At 46.9% G+C, this 25,773-nt stretch overlaps 1 protein-coding gene across 6 annotated transcripts in view; it reads left to right on the forward strand.

The window, feature by feature from the left end:
- The first annotated feature begins 287 nt into the window (after positions 1-287).
- PIGQ (phosphatidylinositol glycan anchor biosynthesis class Q) overlaps positions 288-25,773 on the forward strand; it is a 39,768-nt gene continuing 14,282 nt past the window's right edge. The window contains exons 1-7 of one of the 6 annotated variants that reach the window (XM_021291872.2): positions 2,733-2,757; positions 8,503-9,191; positions 13,568-13,699; positions 14,920-15,040; positions 20,407-20,533; positions 21,538-21,691; positions 24,047-24,158. In XM_021291872.2, the coding sequence (XP_021147547.2) occupies positions 8,530-9,191; positions 13,568-13,699; positions 14,920-15,040; positions 20,407-20,533; positions 21,538-21,691; positions 24,047-24,158 (1,308 nt within the window). In that variant the 5' untranslated portion in view covers positions 2,733-2,757; positions 8,503-8,529. Of the gene's footprint in view, positions 421-2,018; positions 2,758-4,228; positions 4,385-4,500; positions 4,641-8,502; positions 9,192-13,567; positions 13,700-14,919; positions 15,041-17,561; positions 20,207-20,406; positions 20,534-21,537; positions 21,692-24,046; positions 24,159-25,773 lie in introns of those variants that run through there. The other 5 variants (XM_065031001.1, XM_065031003.1, XM_065031004.1 and 2 more) reach the window with 5 other exon arrangements.

The following is a 25,773-nucleotide window of genomic DNA, read 5'->3' on the forward strand; positions in this document are numbered from 1 at the left end:
TGCAAAGACTGAGGCACACAACAGCACAGCGCACAGGTTGGGAGCACACAGGGAGCCGGCAAAGAAGTAGTGGGACAAGTCAGGAGCCCTGGTTCAACTGGGCACCTTGGGGCTTCTCCTTCCTCTCGCAGGAGCAGGTAGATGGGACATAGCCCAATCTTGGAGGAAAGGCACCTTCTTTCTGGGCATGAGACCAGCAGGGAATAAAACCCATGCATATCAGCCCTTGTCTTGCTGCTGCTGGTTGTCAGCACAAGGAGCTTTTGTGTTTACTCCAATTCAAAGGCAATTGCCCGTCACTAACAACACAATATCCCTGAGCCCCGCTGCCCTGAGCCTGGTGAGGGAGCAGGACAGAGCCGCTGGGAGGGCAGCGCTGCCAGGGAAGGACTGGCAGCCCCCCAGGACGTCAGGACAGAGGTACAAGATCTGTTGAGTGGGGTTTGTGGTCGCCTATGTGGTCGTTGGCCAGAGCTGTGCTGGTGACAGTGTCAGTTTCTGGGCTTAGCCCTGTGAATGAGCAGCTCAGGCTTGGCTCAGGGTCTCACAGCAGCTTTCGGTGCCTGGCACCTGGGAAGTGAGGTGGACACTCCTAGTGTTGGGTGTGGTGGCTGGCACGTGGGCTACCTGTTTGTGACTCAGTTTCCCCATTTTTAAAATCCAGTTTCTTGGGTTTTGAACTCTGTCCAGCTCCGAAAGAGGACCCTGACAAGCAGTCATGGAGGGGTGGCAGAGGGCTTGCAGCAAGTCTCTGCTGCCAGAGGCACAAAGCACAATCACTTCGGGGAAGAAAGTGGCAAAGCTGTTCCCAAGCCCCAAACCAGCAGATATTGGATTCCCTCTGTACTCACACTCATCCCCACCATCACATATTTGTGTTTGATAGCTCTGCAAGCATTCAGGGGATGATTTTTAGAGAATTGCAGTATTTGCATAGGGGAAGGACAATTTACACCAGTATGCTTTGGCCAGCACAGCTTCCTTCAGCTGTGGTTTGGGGAAGTGTTACTTTCGCAGGCAGCACAGAACACATGGTACCAGGCAACCATGGGACGCAGGGCGATCAAGGTGGAGCTGTGGCTTAAAAACAACTTAGAAGAGCTGAGTGTGCCCATTATAGTAATAGTCACATTTAAAGCAAAGTTAACTTCTGCCTCTCCAGGAGTTTTATTGAGGCCTAATTTCTCTTAACATTTCTCTTACTGGCTCCTGGCTGTGTGCTACAAGCCAGGCCTTAGGGAGCACACAGCAGTCAGACTGTCACCTCTGCTTTTTGGGGGACTCATTCCTTGTGGTTTTAAAACAGAGGGCAAGTGGGCAAAAGAAAAATTGTGGTTCTCATGGTGGCTTTTACATCTAGAAAAACTGTTTGTGTAGGTTGAATGTGGCCTTCAGTGTAGTATCTCCCTTCTTCTTCCCGACTAGTTGTTGGTTATTTCAGGAATAACTTAATTTATTTGGATGGGGCAGGAGCTGCCCTTAGCAAAGACGCGCACTGGCCAAGTGTGACATCTGACCCATGTGGGAGTGGAGGAGTAGTTACCCTCAGTGTCTGAAGTGCTAGCATGGATTGAGCATGGTTTGGAGAGATGAGACTTACAGAAAATAGGGTTTAGAAGTGTTAAAGGCCTGAGAGAAGCCTTTAATCTCAGTAACCAGAGGAGATCCCATCCAATGTGCTCACACACAGGGCTCTCCATTATGCAAAAATCCTTGGGCCAGATCTAGTACTAGGCAAGCTGTCGTTGAAGCTGATGGACCTTTTTGGCTGGTTCCTCCAGCTGTGGTTCTGGCTTGCTGACTCTTTCATTTTTGTGTTATGGTCCCTGTTTGTCATTATATCCTGAGCATGTAATTAGCTGTCAGGGCTACGATTTGCTCTCTGTCACATCGGAGTGAATCCAGACTAGCACCAGCACCTTGACCCTGGGTAGACAGTGAACACCTGAGCTCACAGCATGTCCCCAGAGATGGCAGCAGGCAGGGACAGTAACAGTCCTACTGCTTCCCCTGAACAGGGACAAGAGATTTGTCATGGACTACACTCTGGAGACCAGCCAGCAAAAGGAGAAGCTTCTGAAAACCATCTACACACTCCAGCTGAAGTCAATCACCACACTCCAGACAGCCAGCCCACTGCTGAACAGCCAGTGTGGCATGGGCATGGTGACACAGCACCAAGTCAGCCAGCTGGTGGATAAGGCCAAAAGCCTCTGTGGAGACCTGGACAACATTAAGAACCTGCTCCACTATTGCCAGGATGACCTGGTCCGGCGAATCCCCAATCCCACTGGCAGCCGCTATGGAGGAGTGTGTGGAATCCATTGCTCCTTGGATGGCTCCATCTACATGACAGCTGAGAGTGCTCCCTGGGTCCATGTCCTCAGCAGCACAGGCCAAACGCTGCGGTCCCTGCCCTGCCAGCAAATGGGGAAGGAAAGTGGTACTTTCTTGCCAGAAGATGTGACTGTGACTCGGACGGGAATGGTGGCTGTAGCCGACATGATGAATGGAGCCGTCTGGGTCTTCAACCCTCACACCAGCCTCTCCAAGGGGGAATGGCTAAAAATCAGAAAAGTTGGTTCCCCCAGGGGTATTGGAGTGGACTCCATGGGCAAGATCTTGGTCGCAGACTATGCACAAGGCCAAGTCCACAGCTTTGCTCTGGACCATGCCTTCAGGACACTCAATATCCACTCAGTCCCCAACCTGCAGGGACCTCGCTATGTCAGTCCAGCGCCTAATGGAGGCTTTGTGGTAAGCGAGGAGTGTGGAGACGTCAGTGTCTTCACAAGCAGCCGTAAGCTCCTCTGCTCCCTTAGCAGCAAATATGGACACCAGTTTGGCAACCCAGCTGGGGTCTGTGTTGATGTGGATGGCAGCATTCTGGTGGCAGACGAGCAGCGCCGCACAGTCCACTTGTTCCCCGAGCATGGGTCTCCCATCTGCCTGGTGTCAGCGGGGCTGCGGAGGCCTGCTGGCCTGGCTTGCTCATCTTTTGGGCACCTCTTTGTGGCAGATGCAGGGGAGAACTGTGTCAAAGTCTTTAAGTACTGTGTAAGGCCCCCGCACAGCCGTGCCAACCCCAGGGCACCATGTAGTGACCCCAGCCTAACACCCAGGAGGGGACTGGGGCTGGTTCCACTGCAACCCTGCTGAGCTTTGGATCTGCTGGTGGGCCATGAGCTCCATTGCTCCCATAGCTGGGCACTGTGCCCATACTTGACCACCTTATTGCCCTCCAGCTTCTCCAGTCAGCAGAAGCAAGGACTCAAACAGCTCTGAGTTTCTTGGACCCTCCAGCGTAGCTAAAGGGGGACTGAGCTACTCAGAACTGGTCGCTCGGTAAAGTAGTTATCACCATACCCTCGAATCCTTGTGTGTCTTTGCAAAGATAATGTAATTATTTCTCTTCCTTGCACACTGGTTTTGTGTGGCCATGGTTCCACTTTCATGATGCCAGAGTATGACTGCAGGGGTAAGGCCAGGCTGGAGCTGGCAGCCACGGTCTATCTGGCAGGGCTGGGCTTGCAGCAGACCTCAGGAGAACAGTAAAATGAAGGTAACCCATTCTGTGCTGCATTCCTGACCTCTACAGGGAAGCAACAACTACTGCATGGAGTAAATTGCATATGGGCATGTAGAATTGTTCACGTCAACCCACATCCTGGGGCTGAGCCTGCCCTGCGGTCTCGTTCTCCCCTGGAGAGGAAGGTTCTGGGTGCCGCAGCCGCTGCTGTTATCGGCCCAGGCCAGGGACAGCGGGCAGGGTGTGGTGGCAGAGGGAAAGGCATTGTTTCCTCTCCCTTCTCCAGCCCTTGCTGTGGGCACAATTCTGCATGACTCCTCTGCTGATGTCCAAGACCCAAGTCCAGCCACTGCTTCTCATCCCAAACAAAACCCAGAAAGGACCCTCTCGCTTTCCTGGCCCTGGAAGGAGCACTAAGGACAATGGACACCCTGTGGTGCCCTCCCAGACCCCCTCTCCTTGCAGAGCAAGGCAGGCCCGGTAGCCTGCCCAGCAGCAGGGAGGGAGGCTGCGTGGTATGGCCAACAGGGATAAGCCTGTTCCATCCCCTGCCTTCATGTGAGCTCCCAGAAAACCAGTCTTCCCCACCTCATTTCCAATTCGGTGGCACCCATCAGAAAAAAAACAAGCTTTGACTCTCGCCCATCCCTCCACACCCACTCCTACTCCCTCAAGTTGCCCAGTGTCCTCCGAGCTCGCTGGCACGGCAAGTCCCTGGCCACTGGGGATGGGGGACAACAGGGTCCCATGGGGGAAGGCGAGTGCCCAGCCCTGCCCCAGGCCCGGGTGACTGCACGTCTGAGGCTCCTTATCGGCCAACCCAGCCGGCAGCCCCACCGCCCAGCTCTCTGCCGGGTAAGGCGAGGCTGAGCCCCGCCGCGGCGGCTCCGGGCCCTCTGCAGCCTGCTGGGCGGGGCGGCCTCAAAAACCAGGGGGAAGGGGGAACCGGGAAGAGCGCCGGGCACCGGGGCAGCCCCGCAGCGCGGGCGGAACGCGGCAGCGCGGTTTCCGGCGCCGGCCGGGCCCGCTGCGGTGCACAGCCCGGCACCAGCGGCGTCTCCGAGCAACCGGCCCCCGGAAGCGGCCGGCGTGGCGGAGCGGGCGGTAGGCGGTGCGGGCAGGGCCGGGGCGGCGCGGGGGAGCGGGGGGTCCCTCCCGCCGAGGCCTGGCTGGCGGCGTTACCCTTACCGGCCCGGGGGCAGCCTGCGCTGGGGGGCGGCGCGGGGTCCCGTAGGTGGTGTAGGGGCAGCCGTAGGGCCAGAGGCTGGTGATTAAATCCGCCTTAGAGTGAACGAGAGGTGCGGAGGAGGCATTTCATTGCTGCGGTGTGTCAGCCCGCCCGTGCCCTGAGATCTCATTTAAAAACTGGAATAAAAAGTGGATGAGCAAGAAGTCGGTGGGTTTTGCAGGGAGTCCCGCTCCTGCTCACCAGGGCGGCCGTGGGCAGCTTGTCGGTGCTTTCTGTATCTCCTGGAACAGGAGATGTAATAAACCCCATGGAAAGACCTGGGCATGCTCAGCCGTGGGTTTGCCAAGGGGTCAGGGCCTCTGGCGTGACTGGTGATGGGGCAGTTTGTGTTGTGAGACCAGGGCCACATCCCGCTGTTCAATGTCGCTGTTCTGTGTAAAATTCTGAAATGAACCAGACCTGGGGTCCTTTCTTCATTTGTTGGTTGCGTTGATACGTTTTAGATGGTGTCTGTTGTTGGTTTTCCTGCACCCAAGATTGTTGTGTTGATGATCTGTGGCATCTCGGGGAAAAGCTGGGGGTTTCCAGCAGAAATGAGCAGATCTGGAAGACTTTAGGCACTTCATGAGCAGGGACTAAGCATATATACAAATATCTTTCTGTTAAAATTAGCAGCAGTGAAACAATTGACTGTGCTGACATTTAAAATGTCAACTTTAGATTTCAGACAGCCTATTGCAATGGATGAGGTGGGTTGCGTTACCAGTCGTGGATTTGGGAATGCAAGCCCTGCTGCCCAAGCTCCCTGGTTACTACGATATTCACATTAACATGTGAATAGTTGTTTGACTGCTTTTCAACTATTGAGATACTTCCTACAGCCTGAAAACTGTATCTGGGTCTTCTCTGCCATATCTGCAGATGGTGTACTTGGGCATTATTTGACCTGAGCTACAGCCAATGTAGTTAGCTGAATAAAACTAATTTAGTTTAAAGTTGGAGAAGGTATTAGGGAAAACTCACAAAACAGAGAAGGATGAAAAGTGTTTCTCCTCCATGAGAAGTTTTCCTAGGTGACTATGGCTATTTAAAAAAAAAAAATCTCATTGAAAAACAAGTGTTTGAATTAAGAGTAAGTTGATAATTCTCTGAAATGTCCACTGTATGGACAAACCTGTAAGAAAGAGAGCTGGGCAGGGACACCGAAATCTCTTGTAACAATGCACTCAAGCAACTGTGACATCTCTGGAGGAAAAAGAAGAATGCAAATTCAACTTTAAAAAGTTATCTGTCCAATATTACTGGTGGTAGTTTTGGTAATTAAAATAGAAATACTGAAAAACCCATTAAGGTATGATTTTCTTCTTTTGGGGGGAGGTTCTTTAAAACATTGAGCTCAGTTTCAGTTTTTATAGTATTCAGTTATTGGTAAACTTCACTTATAAGGTTTTGGTACTGTGATACAGCTAGAATGTTAGCACACTAGCTAAATTTATATTATTTTAAATAATTCCTGAGCATATGCGTGTATGTACATTTTTGACATGTTCATTCTGTTATTTTTCCTTTCAGACCCCCTGTATTGATATAATTTATTTCTTTTTCCCTGGGAATATGTCTGTGGATCTTATGAGGGGAAAAACCCATCTTTTTTTCAAACCTAAAGCTCAATCCTGAAGTAAATCTCATCTTACCACCTGGTAATGTGTCATTAACAGTCTGAGTTAGGCTGTGAGATAGGAGACATGGTGCAGGGAAGACCCGTTTTGGCCCAGCATCCATGGGCAAACTACACTGTCTTTGTAAAACAAAAGCAAAATGTAAGGGATGCAGTTTATTTCAAACTCTTTTAAGGGCCCGTCTAATGATTTGTGTCTGTTAGCTGATTTTCAAAGAGGTTTCCTATGTGTGTCAGGAACAACTCTTTCAGATAGGATGTGTTCTTTGTTGCTTTCATGGTCTTCAGAAAAAATAATTCTCAAGTCTTAGCTATTTCAACAGAAGTGAAAAGTAAGCTTGGATGTCTTTGTTTTCAGTCCATTTGGGCCTAATAGTAATTAAATTTTGTCTGGTGAAAGGTGAAGTTTTTCAACTGTACTGCAAGCCTTTGGTCTTTCCCACACCTGGTGTCCTGCCCCGTTACTTTCTCAGGGTGTCTCATCTGCCATTTTTCTGCCCTTCCTTTGGTGCATCTTTCCACTTCCCTTTCTGCTGGACCCTTGCAGCCCTTTTGAAAAACCCGTATTATTTGAGAGCCTTCTGAGAACCTGCTGTCTCACAGACTCTGTGTCTCGCAGGTTATCCCTCTGGTCCAGGTGGGAGAGCTGCAAGTCCCTCGGTGGCTTCCAAATCCTGCAGTGGGCTGGAGGGTCTGTGGGGCAGAGAGCACCCTTACGTCTGTTCGAGGGGAAGTCTTGGGGCGTGCTTTGCAGTTTTGCAGTAAAGGGAAAATTCAGTCCCAGGAAAAATACCTTACTCCTTGCAAACGCAGCGGCCGCGGAGCTTTTCCTGACGGAGAAGCAAGCTGTGCACCAAGGAAACTTCACCTTGCTGCCTGGAGGGGCTGACAGCTCACCCGTGAGCAGACATCTCCCACTGCTGGACTTGACAGGGCTGTGGGGCTGGGAAGAGGTCAATCACTCGCCTTTGCTGCTTCCCCATCACCTCCTCCATGCTGTAGCAAACTGCCACGTGCTGAGATTTACTAGATAATTGTCCTCTGTTAAAAAGAGAGAAAATCAAAACCACCAGGGACCTCCACATTGTGCATCCTCTTTACATGTTATAAATACTCTCTGTGTTCCTCTTTCCGACTGACTGGGTCCCTCGCAGGAGCCAGCCTCGGGGGCCTGTGGAGTTCTCACATCTCTAACAAAGCGCTGAAGGACGGGAAAGGACAACGGGTGCCGGATGCCGACTGTTCTGCGCCAGCGCCCTCCTTACTGCAATTATATTTCTGTTAGAAACCTCCGCCTTATTTAAAGAGACATTGTCAACTGCCTCAGAGCTCCTTTTTGTACAAGTCTTACAAAGCCATTGAAATGTTTACTTAATGACACGGAGAAAAATATTGTAGATGAAGAACACTGATAAAGCAGAGATGCTTCTCCTATTTTAGGATCTTGTATCTAATGAATTAACACTGCTACTTAAACTTCAGTCATTTAGTCACTATATTCCCCTTTGACAAAATTATCATCTTTGCTCCCGAATAAGGGGAGTGTGACAAGAGGAGATGAGTGATGTGACCAAGGTTTTTCAGTGAGTTTGTTGAAGACCACAGCTCTGGGTTCTGAGATGATAAAGGGGGCTCTGTAACTATCTTGCTTTATAGAATAAAGCAATATTTGATTGTCGGTAACAGGAGGAAATATTCCTCAGAGGCATCATGGTGAGCCATGGTATAGTCCTTTTTCTAGGAAGTGCCACCGTCAGATCCACGGTCTGAGGATTCCTGATCTTGGCTGCTCTGACAGGCTGTGCTGCTCAGACTGTTGTCATGAAATGCAGCCCCAAGACTGGGAGAAGGGCTTTGCTGAGAAAGTCCAGGCTCAATACCCTTCACTTCAAAGACTGCAGTTTGTCAAGAACCTCCTAAATACTTCTCTGGTTTGAAATCCCTGTTGGTCACTAAGGTTGATATGTAGTTTCAGTGCAAAGGCAAATGGTTTGACTTAGTGTTTTAAAGCTTGTCTGAGCCTTCTCACCAGTTACTTTGGTCAGCTCTAATTTTCCTTGCATGTAATCGCCATTCTCAAGTTTTATTTCTGTGTTTATTTGGCAGGTATACCGTTCTGTCAGGATTGCTGCCATGGTACTTAAAGTCTTCTTTCCATCATGCTGCTCCTCAGCAGAAAGTGGCATTTTGATCGGCCGCTGGATCTCAGAACAGAACTCTGCCGTTATCCTCGCTGTGGTCCATTTCCCTTTTATTCCTGTCCAGGTGAAGCAGTATCTCAGCGAAGTCGAACGGGTGACTAAAGTCAGTGTTTCTGTGCTTGGCTCGTGGAGCAACAGCAAGCAGGAGAAAGAAAAGAGTCTGAGTGAGTTCTTGGAGGACCTTGGGACAATATTCTCCCATGAGCCCTGGATTCAGATAAGCAAAGAAGGAGACAGCAAATTCTGGAGCTGTTCTACACTTCAGAAACACTCTAACAACCCTAAGGAAGAAGAAATCATCTTAGTGTACTATGACCAGCGAAAAGTCATGCTTTCCCATTTACATCCCCCTTTGGCCACTGACCCCAAGGCAGATGATGCTTCAAAGCTCTCTGCCATCTTTGACACAGTTGCGAAGAGCAAGATACTGTTCATGACGGACAGATACGATGATGGGCCCATCAAGCTGACCCACTGGCAGTCAGATGGTGTTGAAGCGAGTATCATCGTGGAGCTGATGAAGCAAGCTTCTGTGCCTGCCTGCATGCTGCTGACATTCCTGCTTTCACTTATCTCTGGGATCTGCAGGAGCAGGTAAGTGATGTGACATCAGCCAGCCTACATTTGGCATGGAAAAGTAATTAATATTTAGACATTTGCAGGGTTCCTGCTCAACCCCAGTAAGAAGTACAATTGATACAAAATCATTTCTTTCGTGAGTAGCAGTCACATCATATCTGCTGGTACTGCTTGTAGTTCCATGGTCTTTATATGTCTCTTTGGCATCTTTTCCGAATTCTGCGATCACCAGTGTGTGAAAGGGCCTTTGTATGGTACAGCAAGTGACATAATAGGTATGGACTGCAGAGCAGGGCTCTAACTGACAGGTGAATATGCCTCTTGTGGAGTTTTTCTGAGAAGTCCTTCCCGGGAGGTTCCGGGAGCTGTCTAGCCCCTCTAGTGCACCTCAGCCCCAGCAGACACAATCCAGCAGGTTATGATCAGAATGACGGACCTGATGTGACTGACAGACACAGGACACAGAGGTGTGCTGCAGGAGCGCAGACCTGATGCAAGGAGGGAGCTCAAGCTCAGTCTGGCAAGTTGGGCACAGAGACCTGCTACCCAGCTTATCAGCAGCTATTTTGATTTCAGCTTTTCCCAGACCCAGTCAGGGCATTTGGAGCCGGAGCAGCAGCCAGGCTGGCAAGCAGCTGTACGTACTGGAGGGCAGAATGTGAGGCTTCCTGTGTGGAAAACCCAGGCTGAACTTGTTCTTAACCTTGGGAGGTAGATACAGGTTACTTTCTGCTTTGTTTTCCTCACCTGTAGTATCAGCCTGATACTTACTTATCTTACAGGTGTTTTAAAACAGCAGTCTTGGAGAAGAGATATTAGTACCTGGCTTTATGACAAACCTCCTGCTTGACCTTCTGAGTAATTTAATGTGATTTAGTTCAATTTGCCACGTGGTGCGTGGTACAGCCTCCTTTGTACCAACACACACAAGGCAGGGAGGGTTCAAGAATATTACATGTGGGTGTCCTTCCAGTCCCCTCCTCCCTGTGCTGGAACACGATGTCCCATGAAATAAGATCTACCAGGTTTTTGCTCCTTCTGGTCACAGGACTTCTCCTTCCCAGGTTTTTGTGATGTTAAGGGATAGTCAGCTTTGAAAAGCTAAAGAAAGAGATCAGCGATGTCCTCTCAGGCTGGGGAGGCTTGGGGCTTTTTTGGATATGCCACTATTGTGTATTTGCCCCGGTGAAGCAGAGTAGCAACTAAGGAAATCTCAGGAAGTGAGCACTAACGTCAGTCCGAGCTCACTGAGTGCTCTCACGTCCTGTGCATCTCAAATTAAGACATTTCTTCAGCACCACCTTGTGCTAAGGGGTGTCCATTGCAATTCTCTCTTCAGAGGGACTTGTGTGCAGAATTTCCATCACCGCTGAAGGTCTCTAGTGTGCTGTTGAGGACATCAGGATGATTTAGTATTGAGGCAATAAACTGTGTGCTCCTTTTAAAAAAAGCCTGTTTGTAAACACCATGACCTCTGATTCCTTATCCAGAAGGGAGGGAGGGACTGTTCCTGCAGTTTCTACAGGAAGCAAAATGACAGCTGGGGGTTCTCGTTAATGGAGCTTTAACATTTGTGTGTGATCCTGATTTGGAAAGATTGCTTTTGATCTGATATCTGGAAAATCCACTCTCGCTTTTGGAAAAAGTTGGATTGGAAAATCAAGATTTATTCATGCAGGCTGTGTTAATTTATTGTTAAAACTCCTTGTATTTGGAAATACCCCAAAGATCTGCTGCTTAAATAATGTGGTGACACAGCATCAGTTTTTGGTTGGTGTTTTTTCATTTGTGTCGTTTTCCACAGCACTTCTGAAAATTATTCCGCGTAATGTGTGGTAAACAAGTGGGAGCATTTATGGCAATGCATAGTCAGTATGTATAGGGGTAGGAGACCATGCAATAAATATTTTTTGCTTTCTTCCTCGGTACTCTTAGGGATGAGAGTGTCCGTAGCACATCTCGTAACTATTACATTGAGCTTTTTTCATTGTGTTTGTATTTTTCTTTAAGTAATTGCGTGCATGTATTTACTTTCTGAAGAAACGGTATTAGTGGAATAGAGGTTGTCCTCTTGATGGTAAGTGGAAAGAAAAGAGAGTCAGTTGTAGTATGGACAAGCACAGAGCCCTGATGTGTCTTTTGGGTCCATCCTGTTCAATCAAGGAGATGCATTTACCCCCTGGGTGTGCATGTTGGGGGATGCTCCTGGGGATGAAGCTGCTTTGGAAATCATTCTCATTTGTGCAAGAGATCCCTGAGGCAGAAGAGAGCAGCAGCCTGTGTCCTTTCCTTTGGTGAAGGAGACCAGGGGTGTCTGGTTGGTGGCTGACCCTCAAGCTTGGCTGCCTCTGGCTCGGGGAGTTGTGGGGCAGCGATGAATGGTAAGAGACACACGTCACTGGGAGAGAACGGGGAGACTGTCAGCCCAGTGAGTGTTTCACACGGGGCCCCAGAGCCGTTCTCTTCTACCTGAACTGAGATGGTCTGACAGCTGTTGGTTTGACCAGTAATTTTTCACCTTCACTGGTCTGTACATAACCACACAGGTAGAGCATTTCTCCTTCCCCCTTCTTTGCATTTCAAGTGCAATTCTCTGCTCTAGCAGAGGTTTGCCACACCAGAATTTGTAACCACTGAGCTAGGATATAATTGGAAGAGAAAACTCATCTGTGCTTGTGCCTCAGTGAATCTGCGACCCCAGGTCTTTGAGATCAGTGGCCGGTGCAGCCGCCCCCCACATCTCCCTCCCCTGCACTGTGCTCTTTCCTCCGCCACTTTAGATATCACCTCCTGACAAGTCAGCTGAAGAACAGCACATTCATTTGTCTCTAAGGTGGGAGGCTGTAACGAAGAGCTGAGTAACTCAGAGCCCTTAAATTAAGAATGATTCACAGCACACTGCATGTATTTCAAACCCAATGTATCTGGAATTTGAATGGGGAGGGGGAAGGGGGGACTTCAGCACTCTATTTTTTTTAAACTGACAAGTGTTGTGCAAAGTATGGTTGAAAGGGCTCAGGAGGATGGGGGGAGGAAGGGGATACCAACCACAGTGAGCCTAACAGGATTTTGAATGAGCCGTACCCTTGTGATCTGTGTAAAGTGTCTAAATAGCCCCAGTCTGCCCATCTCGTGTTTTGTCCAGGCTGGTCCTGGAAGTGCTCTGCTGCTGGCCAACAGGCTGAAGTCCTCCGGATGAAACCCGGGGAATGCATACCCACGTTGCAGGGACATCTCCAGGCTGCACTCACTAATGATCTGAACATCTGTACAATTTCAAAAGCGAAGCAAGATACCAGGAATAATTTTAGCATTTGAAATGAATGTAAACTGGAGGAAGATGCCAAAGCAGTAAGAGAGAGTAGGTGAAGGAGGTGACTAAAAGTGGACATAGATTCCTGGACCTTTAGTAAGAAACAGTGAAACATTATGAAAACAGTGAAACAACCACTGTGTACAGGAAAGAAGTGAACAAAATTATGTCCACATTAGAATTTATTCCTCACAACAAATGTGCTTTGTGTTGCTATACCACTGCTGTGTATTCTTTGACTGGCCTGCATCCAGTGGTGTCATTTTAGACTATGTAAATCACCATCTTTCCTTTCTTTATAGATTGTGTGATAATAAAAGTAACTCCCCAAAATAATTGAGCATCATTTAGTACTTTTTTTCTGAGTCATAGAACCGCGTGAATGTTTCCACTCCTACAAGCCTGATGTGGATGCCAACTTTGAAACCTAATTAAATGCTAAATGTCACGTTATCTATATAATGATGGTCAACCTTGGCAAGGTGGTGGAGAGAAGATAGAAATGAAGACCCTGAGAAAGGAATTTGGAAGTAATAAAGAAAAAAAGAAGAAAGGGATCAAGTGAAGAAAAAGAAAAGAGAGAAAAGGGACAGAAACTTCAGGGAGAGCACAACTGTTTGTTATAGGAAGCTCACACTAGGCAGAGACTTGTGACTTGTAACGTTGGGATTTGTGAAGCAGTTGCACCATGTTGTGTTGTTGCACTGTACACACAACTGCCTTGACTCATCTCCTGGAGACTTACAGCAACGTGCAATCCCAGGGATGTATCCCAAAGCACAGGGTGGAATCAGGATTGTGCTCTGGCTTCCTTGGAAGAATGAGACACTTGGTTTTAGAGAATGGAAATGAGAGGTTGGGTTGTCTCCTTTAGATGTCTTGATCTGGAAAGGCGCCTAAATTCTGTTAACCTTTAAGAGAGCAGTTAACATCTAATATTCTTTAATGTTGATATGTTGACACTGTACCTGGTTACACAACCTTAACTTTACCCTGCATGTTTTGCATGGGGTTTGTGTGCTGTACAGCCTGCTGTATGGCAAAAGCAAAAGAGGACGTTCCCATGGTGTTTCTGCAGGGTGCTGAAGTTTTGGCCTTTATCTTTCTTATGGAGCAAACTCTCAATTTGTGAGCAGCTGGGACATCGCCTGCAGCACCTCCAGGTCGTCAGCAGCAACAAGAAGGCTCAAAACCAGACTCAACTAATGAGGTATGGAGTACACTTCAAGTTGTGTGTGTCTTTGCTCTAGCCCTGTCTCCTTTGGGGAACCCAAACCATGGATCCTGTGCCCACACAACACTATGGGGTCCTCCCTGCACCATGTTATGTTGCCTCACTTGTTCTACTCCCTGCTAGTTTGCAGATCTTTACTCTGCACTTTGTTTATATTAATTATGCCTTTTGCCAGATATATGCCTTTATCTCCAGCCTGGAAAAGGCAACCACGCTATTGCCCACAGAAGGCTTATACTGCATCCACGTGTGCAGTGCTTTGCTATCACTACTCCTACAAGCTCGTTGCTTTCACATATGCTGCTGTTAACCAAAAACTGCAATCAGTATTCAGTGACACTTTCCATAAGAGCAGAAAGGTCTAAATGCTTCCCTCTTTCGCACAGTCTTTTAGGGAATCTTTCTTGCAGTAACTGGAGACCAGAGACTCCAACAGCAGTAACAAGAGTCAGTGTAACAGAAAAAGCAAACATGCAGCAGAGTGAGTGGAACAGGGAGAGGCAGAGATCTGAGACAGATACCGAATGCCCTATGGCCATTACACAGTGAGCCTTGTTCCATGTGGTTCTCTGATCCTGCAGTAATAGACTCCCAGGGAACATTTAAAATAGATTAGCAGATTTGAAGGCCAGAAGTAACTGTGATTGTTCAATGTGATTTCCTGAATAACTCACATAATGGAATTTCATTCAGAAACTCTAGCAGCGAAGGGGTAGTTCAGCAGCCCATCTGGGTATGTCTATGAACCCAGAAGCACTGTTTATTACATTCACTAGTGGTTCAGCTAAAGTGTACCTCTTGGAAAGCCATTGGATCTCTATGTGGATACTGCAGGTGCTGGTGCCCTTAGTATTGGTAAATCCCCTCCTGAGTGTGTATATATATATACACACACACACATGCGCGCGCGCGCTTTGTCTAACATTCCTCTTTGTAGCTTCAATCCTGCTCTTCACTCCCCTTACTAAAAAGGTTCTGTGGTGTGGCGGGCTCTGAGTGACTCCGTGTTTGGCCACAGAAGTAACAGCACACCACTGAAAGCCAAAAGATCTCTACACTGTGCTTCTTCAATAAATTGTCCTGGTGTCCCTGGGACATTAAAGATGCAATGGAAGTGAAGCCAACAATTGTCATTGAAACATGAAACACTGTCTGTCCTTTTTCTCTAACACTGTTTCTCCTTATTCTGCATGCAGGAAAGCCAACATCTTTGTGTCTCTGCTGATTGATGTGGCTCTGGGGATACTGCTGATGTCCTGGCTGTACAGAAAGAACCGAATTGGTCACCTCGCTGACACTCTAATCCCCGTGGCTGATGTAAGTCTCGCCAAAGCCATTTCTTTTTCACCTGCTGTGTGTACTGACCAGCTCTTGTTGCCTGAGCTAGTTGTAAGGAAGCAATGCCTTACACAGAAGGATTTCAGAGAGTGTCCTGTCTGAAATAATGCAAATTAGGTCTCCTCAAGAGTAGTGAAATCTTCAAATCAAGCCTGCTGGGGCTGCTCGAAAGGAACACAGCTCTGCTTTGCGTGTGCAGTGAATAGTAATTAGATGTTTACCGGAGGGCTGCTCCAGCTCCTGAAGTAACAATTATGGCTCGGACGGAGCTTTGCAGCTGCAGATTGAGTGGTTATTGAGCCAGAACACTTTTATTCTGGAGTCGTCAGGAAGTGTCCTCAAGTTGTTGCTATGTGGGGTGTTCAAGGGAAAAAAAAAAAAAGCTGTAACCTGGGTTGAATCTGATAAACTGCTGAAAAGTCAGAATTGATAAGCCGTGTAGCTGTGCTTGTGAAAAGGAATTTTGTGGGGAAATTGAAAGGCATTAGCCAGTCAGGATACAAACACCTGAAATACTGTGTAAGAGCTCTGGTGTACAGATGGTAAACCAGGACAACTTGCTGTGTCCTGTGATTTTTCTCAAATGTAACTCCTCTTTCCCACTAAGATTCCTGGACATCAGCATAAATTCATGAAGAACAAGTATGACTCATACTATCCTGCTTTTCTGCTGGTTCATTTTAGGTGCAGTGCTCCAATATATCTCTTTAGTGTCAGTAAGGAACATATATTAATATAATGTACTTCAGAGGCTGGAGACCAGACCACTAATCTGAAGTTAGCTCCATTTTAAGAGCTTCTGTGTATTGGGAATACATGTGCAGCCGATGTTGAGCACTGTCCTGCAGCCGCACAGTGTAATCCTGTCTCTGCCCACTTTCGTTTCTGGGAGAGCAGGTGTGTCTTTTCATTGGTTTCTTTCTAGCAGCAGGAAAACATCCACTCTTCGCTGTTTCTCCAATTTCTTGGTTGGGAGGAATTTTATTCTGATTTGAGAATTCCAGCAGTACTTTATTTTTCCTACTTATGCTGTCTCTCTTGGGAAGAGCTCACATTTCCTTTGACGATCTGCTTGGTCCATGTCTAACCTATTAATTGTTACAAGTCATAGGTCTCTGATCATTCTTGGACGTGCTGTGCTTTCAGAAAGTGTGTATGGAGTGTCCAGACTAGATGTGGATCATGATTATTGCTGGTTTGTTATTTTTCATAGTCAAACTGTTAAGGATTGTGTGTTTTAAGGATTGCTGCAGACACTATTCAGCAGCAGTGGTGGGATAGAAAGGACCACAATTCTTGCAATACACTTGCTCTTGTATTTGAGCTATACTCTAAAAATATCTTTCTAAGTCTTAAGTCTTTTCCCTTACAGATATTTCAGCTGGGTACGTTTATGTTCTCTAGAGCTCTCACTATGGGATTACTGCAAGTGTCCAGCTCTCAGAAAACTGATTTCTTAACAAGTCTGCAAGGAAGTGGCTTTTGGCTGGGTTCCTGTTTGCACAGGTGGCTCCAGAAGGGGTTCCATCTGCCCAGTGTCTTTGGCAGATGGATACTCTCTGTGCTCAAGGTGTATCTGATCCCAGCACCTGTCCTGGATAGACTTGCTTGTGAGAGTTGCTCGTTCGTTCCTCTTTCAGTGGCATAGCTCATCTGTCACTCAACTTATGCACCATAATGTCAGTTACTTTCACCATGTCTCCTACATGTGCAGACTTCATTACTTTGGTATCATGAAGAGCTGTTTACTTACTTTCCTGGAAGCGTTAACTCCTCCTTGTGTGGGTGGCCTCATAGTCTGTCGGTGCCTTTTTTCTCTGCGTGATCTCCAAGCTTATCAGTTCAGGCCACTTACAACTGTTTTTACTTTCCAGCCTTACTTTCTTCTTTCAAGCCTATTAGATTGTGGACATAAAATAATTTGGAGTCCTTTTACTGCCTTCAGTGGGCATTGATTTATATGCATTATGTGCAGGCCTTAAAAAATGCAGATCTGAGTGATCCCAAAATATACCAATGACTTCAGCATTTGGTGTGCAAGCCAGCACCACTTCTTTTCCAGTATGACAGCAAAATCTCCCCTTAGCCATTCAGCAGTAGGTTTCCTCTTCGCTGCTGGGTGTCCATCTGGTATGCATTATTCCCATCACTTGGGCTTTGCCAAGTTCAGTAACGCAAACTTTCCCATGTGCAAAATGAGTTACTTTTCCTTCCCTAATGCTTCTTGCTATTCTGCTTTTGATATGTCCCCCAGATCTGATGGTGACATTGACCTTACATCTCCGTGTTAGTAAACAGAACAGTGTATATATTATAATAAGATTATGATACATTGTAAGGTTACATGCATAACCTTATTTTAACCTCATTGATTTAGTTGATTTTAATATTGACAAGCTAACTTTATATAATGTCTAACCTTATTGGTTTGTTTGATTTTTAATATTGACAAAATCATAGCTGTGTGGGGGCTGGATACAGTGCTCATTTTATTTCCTAGCAAACATCTCTCTGGAAGGAAGCAGATGCAGGTGGGTTATTTTGCCTCTCAACAACTGCCATGGTCACAAGCTCAGCCTGCTGACGTGAGGATCAAGCCATGTTCCCGAGCCATCGTTCGTCATCCCCTGGTATAATGGTTCTCAAATCAGCACTTAGCCAGCAATTGTTGGTGATGCACAGACATCATTGACTGCAGCTCCCACTTTCACAGCTTGATGAGTTGCGCTGTGCTGACTGTAATAACAAGTTGCTTTTGTAAGTAAATGAGGCAGATGTGATTCAGAGACACCTAGGGAGTAACTGGCAAGTAGCTGTATGCAGTATGAAGGACTAATTTTTCAAACAGGCTTTCAAATCCAAGAATAGAAAATGTGAATAATCTTCTCTCCGTAGGTGCCCTCACAACTCCTACCTTCCTGCTTCCTCTCCATCCCACCAGGCTTCCCAATGGTTGTCCTTGTTTTTGCCTTCCACAGGACAGCCTTCTTTCAAAAATACCCGGTTCAAAGTGCTACATTTGTCTGTTTTACAAAGAAGACCTGCTTGTAAATCATCATCCTTTTTTTTATTTCTTCATCTCTTTCATCCTTGCTGATGTCCCTTTTCCTTAAACTGTAATCTCTTTGAAACAGTTAAAAATTCATCATATATCATGCCTCCAAACATGTTCCTGCAGCTTAGAGATAACTGGATTTAAGTTCCTATTCAGTCGTGTTCTGCTAATCCAGAAACAAAGCAAGCAGAGAGGACACTTCTTGGAAAATATTATTAGGTGATAATTTGTAAAATAGTATAACTTAGAGCCCCAAACACCTGCAACAGACAGGGGGCAAATGTGTTTGGTAGGGAGTGCTTGGCTCTGCTTGCTCAGCCCTGCAGGAACTTTGCACTGTGCTTCCTTGAGCCCATCCACCGTGCGCTGTGTGTCCTTCCCCATCGCTGGAAAGAAGTGCATGGCAGTAAAGAAAATATTTCTACAGTGATCTCACCTAAACCTTGTTAGCTTTGGTAATATCCCTGCAGCCCTTTATGAAACAGCTCCAATTCACTGTATCTTATTAATACTGGCCACATTCAGTATTCATGACTGCAACAGGAGAATTGGAATCTCAGTCACCTTTTCTGATTCTGCTTGCTATTGATCAGTCCTAAAATATCTGGCTGGAAAACAACCTGCAAGGTTAGGACTGTGTTTTGAAATGCTTTGCCCAGCTAAATCACAGCAAGCGAGGGCACCTTCCCAGAGCTATGTGTCCCTGTCAGAATTTCGTAGCACCTCTGGGGCTGTCAGCCTCCAGAAGTATTCAGTGCTGAAGAAAACCCTTGTTGAAGGACTGCTTTCAAGCTTTAAATATTTCATTAAAATCCCCAAATGGTTTTTCTAAGTTACCAATCCAACAGTTTAAATATTAAAAACAGTCTATTTATAAAGTAGCTAACACTGCTCAGCCACAGAGGTAAGATCTGTGGGTTCAAATCAGTTCTGCCTTGCAGTGAGACAGGGAAAATAAACAAAATAGAAAGACAATCCTTTTGGATAAACTGAAGATGGAACCATTAATTTTGCCACTACACTAAAAGTAAATGTTTGCAAACTCGTTTTACAAGGATCCTGTTGATTAATAAATAAAATGGAATCATTCCTTGGAAATAATTTCCTCTGAGGGAAATTATCCATATGAATGATGGGGAAAGTAGGCTACAGTGCATCAGCTGTAGGTAGCATGTCTTGATTCTTCTACATGTGCACGATTTGCAGGGCAATTCACTTGCATGGTCTTGACTATAAGTGGGTTTTTCAGAGGTAGAAAACTTGCTCACAATCTCTGTTTGTGTGGGACAGCATGAGAGGTCGCTGCTTCCAGGTGTGTTCCCTGCCCGTTTGCTGGAGGTTACTGCTCTCAGCCACCCCAGTTCACAGCCCGGTAAACACACTTTGCTGCTGATTTCAGCTCAGGTTTGCAGGTCAGGGGCAAACGGCTGGGGAGCAGAGCCACCCCATCTTCTGTGCTGCGACTGCAAGGGACACCTCCAGCACAGTAGTGAGGTGGAGAGAGAAGATCACTAAATAACATCAGCCTGGGATTAAAGCACCGGAAATTGTGAGTCAAAGCCCTCAGTGATGTGGGGGTGAGCCCCATTAGGCATTTTTCTCACTGATTCAGAGGGCTTCTATTTTTATTGGGTTGATAGATGGGTATCTCTCCATGAAGCCTGCAGAGACACATGATAGTGGTAGGCAAGATCAGTGCTATACAGCATAGTTAATCTTGCCTAGTACACCACAGAGTATCAAGAAAGTTTGTTTATGTATGAAATACATTTATATAATTGTGTTTTCTCCCCTGCTGAAAACACATGCAGGTTATTTGTAAAAATTCACTTTTTTTTTTTTTTTTTGCTCATGAGTGCACTGCCATCTTCCCCTTTTAAAATCCTGACAGTCTTCCCCATAGTTAGATGACTTGTTCAGTTCTAACTTTTCAGTTGACTGTCCACAGAAGTCAATTTGTGCACCAGCGTTTGCCGTCTATTTCAAGAACAATCCTTACACTGAGAGATCACACTGTGCAAATCTACCAGAGGTGGCAATCACTAGGTTCATGTTCCCAGCACTGAGACTATTCAAGCAGTTCTGCTGCTATGTTTGGATTCAGCAAAGAGTCAATAAAGGTGCATTTCTGATTTAACTAGTTGTCTGTAAAGTAGTCACTTGGATATTTTTTTCCATTGGTTTGAAGGGTGTGGTAAGAATACTTTGGGGGGTGCAGCATGTATAGTGCACTGGACCCGTTCAATGTGGTAGCAGTTTTTTATCTCAGATGCCTTGTTTCCGTGTGTAGCATGTGGCTGAAGAGCTCCAGGACCTGCTGCAGTGGCTAATGGGAGCGCCAGCTGGACTGAAAATGAACAGAGCTTTGGATCAGGTTTTGGGCCGCTTCTTCCTTTACCACATCCATCTTTGGATTAGTAAGTGCAGTTGTTTTAACTTTTCAGCCTCTCTTTTCATCTCTTCCCTCCTGAGTGTTTAATGTTTGCCTAGAGGTGAATAATGAATCAAAATGCACTACTGCAAGTACAAACTTGTCTGTGAGTCTTCCTGCTGTGGGAACTCAAGCCAAAGTTGGATTCCCACACAAGGAAGTCATGCATATTAAATAAAGTACTTGCATTGATGCTTTGCAAGAAGTGCAAATTACGATGGAGCTTACTTGGTGCCATTAGTGGTGAGTGTCCAAGGGAAGGCTTGAGCTCTTATGTGGGATAGGATAGGATAGGATAGGATAGGATAGGATAGGATAGGATAGGAACGAGGAATGTGCTCTCAGCATGCAAATGCCAACCCTATCACTGACTTCAGCTTAGTGCAATTTTATTATTTCAAGTCCCTTCTTGAAATAACACACCCCTGCTACCTTGATAAGTGTCTTGATGAAGGGGTATAGTCATGACGGACATTAACTCCTTAGTTATTATACTGATTTACTTGGCTCCCCAATCAAGTATGGTCTTGTTTCTGTGATTTTGCTCTACTTTACTGATGAAAGAGACTGTGTGCCTCCACACCATTTGATTTTACAAAAGCCATATGATGGCATTTGTGGGAACAGCAAAAAAAGGGGAATGGCTGCAGTAAAGGTTGATGTGTGCAGTTAAAAGTGTAATTAGGAATCTAGACACAAATCTAGAAAAACAAATCACATGTGGAGCAAGGTGACTGCTCTGTTCAAGCTAAGCATGTCCTCTGCCTCCTCACAGAGCTGCCACACCAGAACAGAAACATGGGGGGAAAGAGAGGTTCTGTTGGCCCTCCTGAACACAAGGTGGCATCTAAAGAAGTTTTCAGATTCACTTCCATGTTTTCATGCCTGTGATTTCTGGAGCAATGCTCTAGGGTGGGGAGAATCAGTCTTTGAAGAATGTCAATAGGAGGATGTCTCAGTCTAATACTGATGCTCTGCAATGTCCACTAGGCTACATTCACCTGATGTCCCCATTCATCGAGATGATCCTCTGGTATGTCGGTCTGTCGGCTTGTCTGGGCCTGACCGTGGCTCTCTGCATCCTCTCCGACATCATTGCACTTCTGACCTTCCACATCTACTGCTTCTATGTCTATGGAGCCAGGTGGGTTGGTCTGTATTGGTTGTCTTGGCTACATTTGGAGAGAAGGGCCACTGAACAGGCAGGGCATGCCTTTAATTTGTGGAGGATTCAATCCTGGTGTAGTTCTCTTGAATTCACAGTTTAGCCAGCAGATAATCTATTGTGGTTTTTTTTGCATGTAGAAGTGATGGCTACAGAGCAATACAAGCAACCTGTCTTTCAGTTCTCCTGCATTTAAATATTTATTTATTTTTATAACAACCTGGAAAAATAAAACTGTGTGACAAACAGAGGACACAAAAGCAGTGGCCCTGCTGGAGGGCCCGTGACCTGAGAGGCAGAGATTCTGAGAGAGTGTGTGGGAGCGCAGGATCTTTGACACAAATCCAGGGTACGTCAGGGTTACCATGCAAACGGTGCCCACCAATGTGCTCTGTTCCTGCCCTTCATTAACACGTGCTGCAGCAAGATACCACACAGACCACTGGGGAATAGATGCTCTTGCCAAGGAGATGAGAGACAAGGTAATAAGTACAGGAAATTTTGGCTTATTAAGTACAGAATGCTCGTAATTCGTCCCCAGACTGTGAGCACAGAGCTTTACATTGCAAACAACAGAAGAAATATAGTAGAATTTTAGTTATGGGTAGTTTAGGGAATGGTTAGAAATATTGAGATACGATCTGTGAATCAGATCTGTTGTGAGCACAGGGTTTACACCTGAAATCAGTAATGTCAGTAATGGAGAGTCCCTTCCCAACACCTCTAATTACTGGAATTTCGGTTTTGGGCTGTGGGGAGTGGCCTCGTTCCTTCTAATTGTGCAGAGAGTGGAAATACGAAAAGCATTTTCTCAGCCATTCTCCCCTCCTCAGCTGTTTGTTAGCAGTATAAAGCAGCTATATGTTATCTTGCCACTGGCACTGAACTGCCCCTGCTGTGTCAGGTGCCCTGTGTGGAGAGTCAGGAAGGGACAGCAGTCACCCACAGCAACACAGCCACCACAACACCTTGCGTTCCTGCAGCTGGCACAATAATTTTCTGGTTCAGGTTCTGCTGAAGCCTGGAATCCCCTTCTGAAACAAGCCACATGGTGAAACAAGAGCAGGCAAGCGTGTACAGGCAGCCAGGGAAGGTGTGGCAGGTACTACAGCAGGAGCACCTGCTTGGTGCCACATCAGGGTGCGTGTGGGAGTGTGTGGCCTTAGACCAATGGGGTAGGTGTGTACCAGCAACCTGGAGTTGTCCTGGGCACCCACCTGCCTAGGGATTAGTGCAGTGAGCTGTGCCTGCCAGTCTGGGGGCATCACCCTGCCAATTCCTTGAAGCAGCTGATGTTCTTCAAACCAGATTCTTCTCCTGGATAAGACTCCTTGCCTCTGCTTTCACAACCCTGCCTTGAAATGCGAGCAGTCTCTGCACCTTAACTAGGCTGATTGACCAGCCTGGCTTTTGTAGCTCAGGGTTTCTCAGGCTCTGTTCTGCCCCACAGATTGGCTTTGTTCCCTTTCCCTATATCCCTTTATGTTTGACTCTGCTGCCAATGGCTCTCTGTGCTTCTTCTGCATCCCAGGCACTCATTCTTCCTCTCTGTTATTCCATAGAGGTGTCCATTTCCCACCCCTTATCACCCCAAGCGTGTCTCACCCTTGCCATTTTTCTGGGAGGGAAGTAACTCTGAGTGTCGTAGCACCAAATTACAAAAGCCTAAGGAAAGGATGCAGAAAGGGTGCTGTCAGCCATTTAGTTGATCTCTTCCCACTTTTATGGACATTTGAAGCTGCAGTTTACTAAAGGTGCAGGGGCTCTAGGCCTGTCCCTTGCCTCTTTGTGCTGCGGAGGCAAAACTGAATTGTACTGACTCAAATGTGAGGGGTAAGGCCATAGCTCCCCTGCTGTGGGAGAGGTGTGGAGCAAGGGGAACAGAGCAGATCTAAACTGGAGAGACAAAGGTGAGCTCAGGGGAATAAGCTTATTTTGCTGCAATGAAGGTGGCGTCATGGTGCTGGTGACTGCTGCTGCTCATAGGGGCCACCCTCCAGCAGCACTTGCCACTTCCCATATGGCAGCCTCCTCATCAGCAGGAGCAGAAATCGAGAGCCTTGCTGCAGCTCCGGGCCGTGCTGTGGCCATTGTCCTCCCCTGGTCCAGAGCTGTCTGCAGTAGCCTGCTTGGCCCATGCCAAGGGCCAGCCTGAATATGAATGACTGAGCAATTAGTATTTTATCTGCATCATTCTTGGGCTGATTTCTTTTGCCACCCTGAGTTCTGCAGCGTTGGTAAGCGAGTGGGCACAGGGGTGTAATGATGATGGCTGTTTTGTGTTAAAGCTCAGAAACTCACAGCTCTGATGCACAGCATCTTCTCTTTGCTCAGGCTCTACTGCTTGAAGATCTGTGGCCTGTCATCTCTCTGGCGCTTGTTCCGCGGGAAGAAGTGGAATGTCCTCCGTCAGCGGGTGGATTCCTGCTCCTACGACTTGGACCAGGTAGTGTTGCAGTTCCCGGGTCTTGCTGCAGGATGCTGCCTGTGGGCAATACGATCCTATCCTGCTTCAGCTAATATTGAGACAGAAGCCACAGAAGGTTTTGTGGTGCCCAGAAGAAGTGTGTGCCATGGCACTCTGCATCCATGGCTTTTCATCCAAATGCTTGGACTCTGCTGCTCTGCAGCACCCCTAAATACTCTGTGTGTTATGGGGGGCTAATTCTGGCAAGTGCTGAGCACCTGCAAGGCATCCTGCTGAACTTCAGTGGGTGCTGCAGATGCTCGCAGCTCCTGGAGCATGGGAGTGGGTATGGGGGAGGGAGGCAATTTAAAAAGTGATGCCCAGCAGTGTTGCCACAGTAACAGACGTGCCAGCGTTTCTATTAAAAGGCCCTGTTTCATTCACGTTGTGCTGGAGCCTGGCCCACACATTCTCACTCAAGCAGCAGAGGCTGTTTTTTTGTCAAACGCTGTATCCTCTTTTTATTTTCTGAAATGCCACGCAGAAGTTCAGCAGAGTCATGCCGGCAGTTGCAAACATCACTAAAATAATACAATAATGTATGGTAATCTCCATGGCCAGTGCCTCTCTCTCCAGTGCAGCAGATAACCTTGAGCTTCTTACACCACAGTGGAGGAGCTATTTTTCTGTTTCTTTGGTGATGGAAAAGTAAGAGCCTCCGTGCCAGGAAGGCAATTTGCGTCAGGGCTTGGCCCCTGTGCACTTTGAGGAGAATTGGTTTGGCACTTCAGGCTTCATCCTGCTGCTCCGGGGGCCATTGGGAATTATGTTGTTGGCCTGGGTGGGAAGAGACGTTCAAAGCAGACCTTAAAAGACTTTTGGAGATGTTAAGCAATGGCAGTGGAGTGACAGAAGAGGGAGGAAACAACTGCTGTGAAGAGGATGGGTTGGGTTATGATCTGTTTCTGGTGATGTACATAAATCTGGGATGTTGATCCACCTCTGTGACAGGACTGTCTGGGTCATTTTCTTTCATAATGTACTGCAGCCACGATCTCTTGTTGCAGAAATGCCAGTGCCCTGTGTTCCTGTCGCCTCTGCTCTAGAAGTGGTGACTGAAAATTGAAGAGTCAGATCCCTATTTGTCAGAAATCTGCATTTCTCCCAACTGGGATTGATTAGACTTACACCAACTGGGCTGAACCAGAATAAAAATAACTATTTCTGTGGGCAGTGGAGCTAATGACACCTGCTTTCCTATGGATTTTTCTTCTTCACCCTCTGAATATCACTCCCCCTACCCCAGTGCCTCCAGCTTCTTTCTTTCTCTCAGTTTCCCACTGAGCAAGAGGCAGAAGTTCTGTGGCTGGACTGACCATTCGGCCACTGATGCTGGGAATGTTTATCAACCAGATTTTGTCAGCTCTTACCCAGCTGCTTATTCTGCTAAAACAAGGAGGAACAAAAATACTTCTCAGTTCTCTTCAAAAGTCCCTACCTGTGGTTTAACCTGGTGGACAGCTGAACACAACACACAGCTGTTTGCTCACTCCCCCACTTCAGTGGGATGGGGAAGAGAAAAAAAAATAAACCTCATGGGTTAAGGTAAAGACAGTTTAATAGGACAGAAAGGGAAGTAATAATAACAACAGTT

The sequence above is a fragment of the Columba livia genome, chromosome 15 (genome assembly GCF_036013475.1).
Source record: "Columba livia isolate bColLiv1 breed racing homer chromosome 15, bColLiv1.pat.W.v2, whole genome shotgun sequence".
NCBI lineage: Eukaryota > Metazoa > Chordata > Aves > Columbiformes > Columbidae > Columba > Columba livia.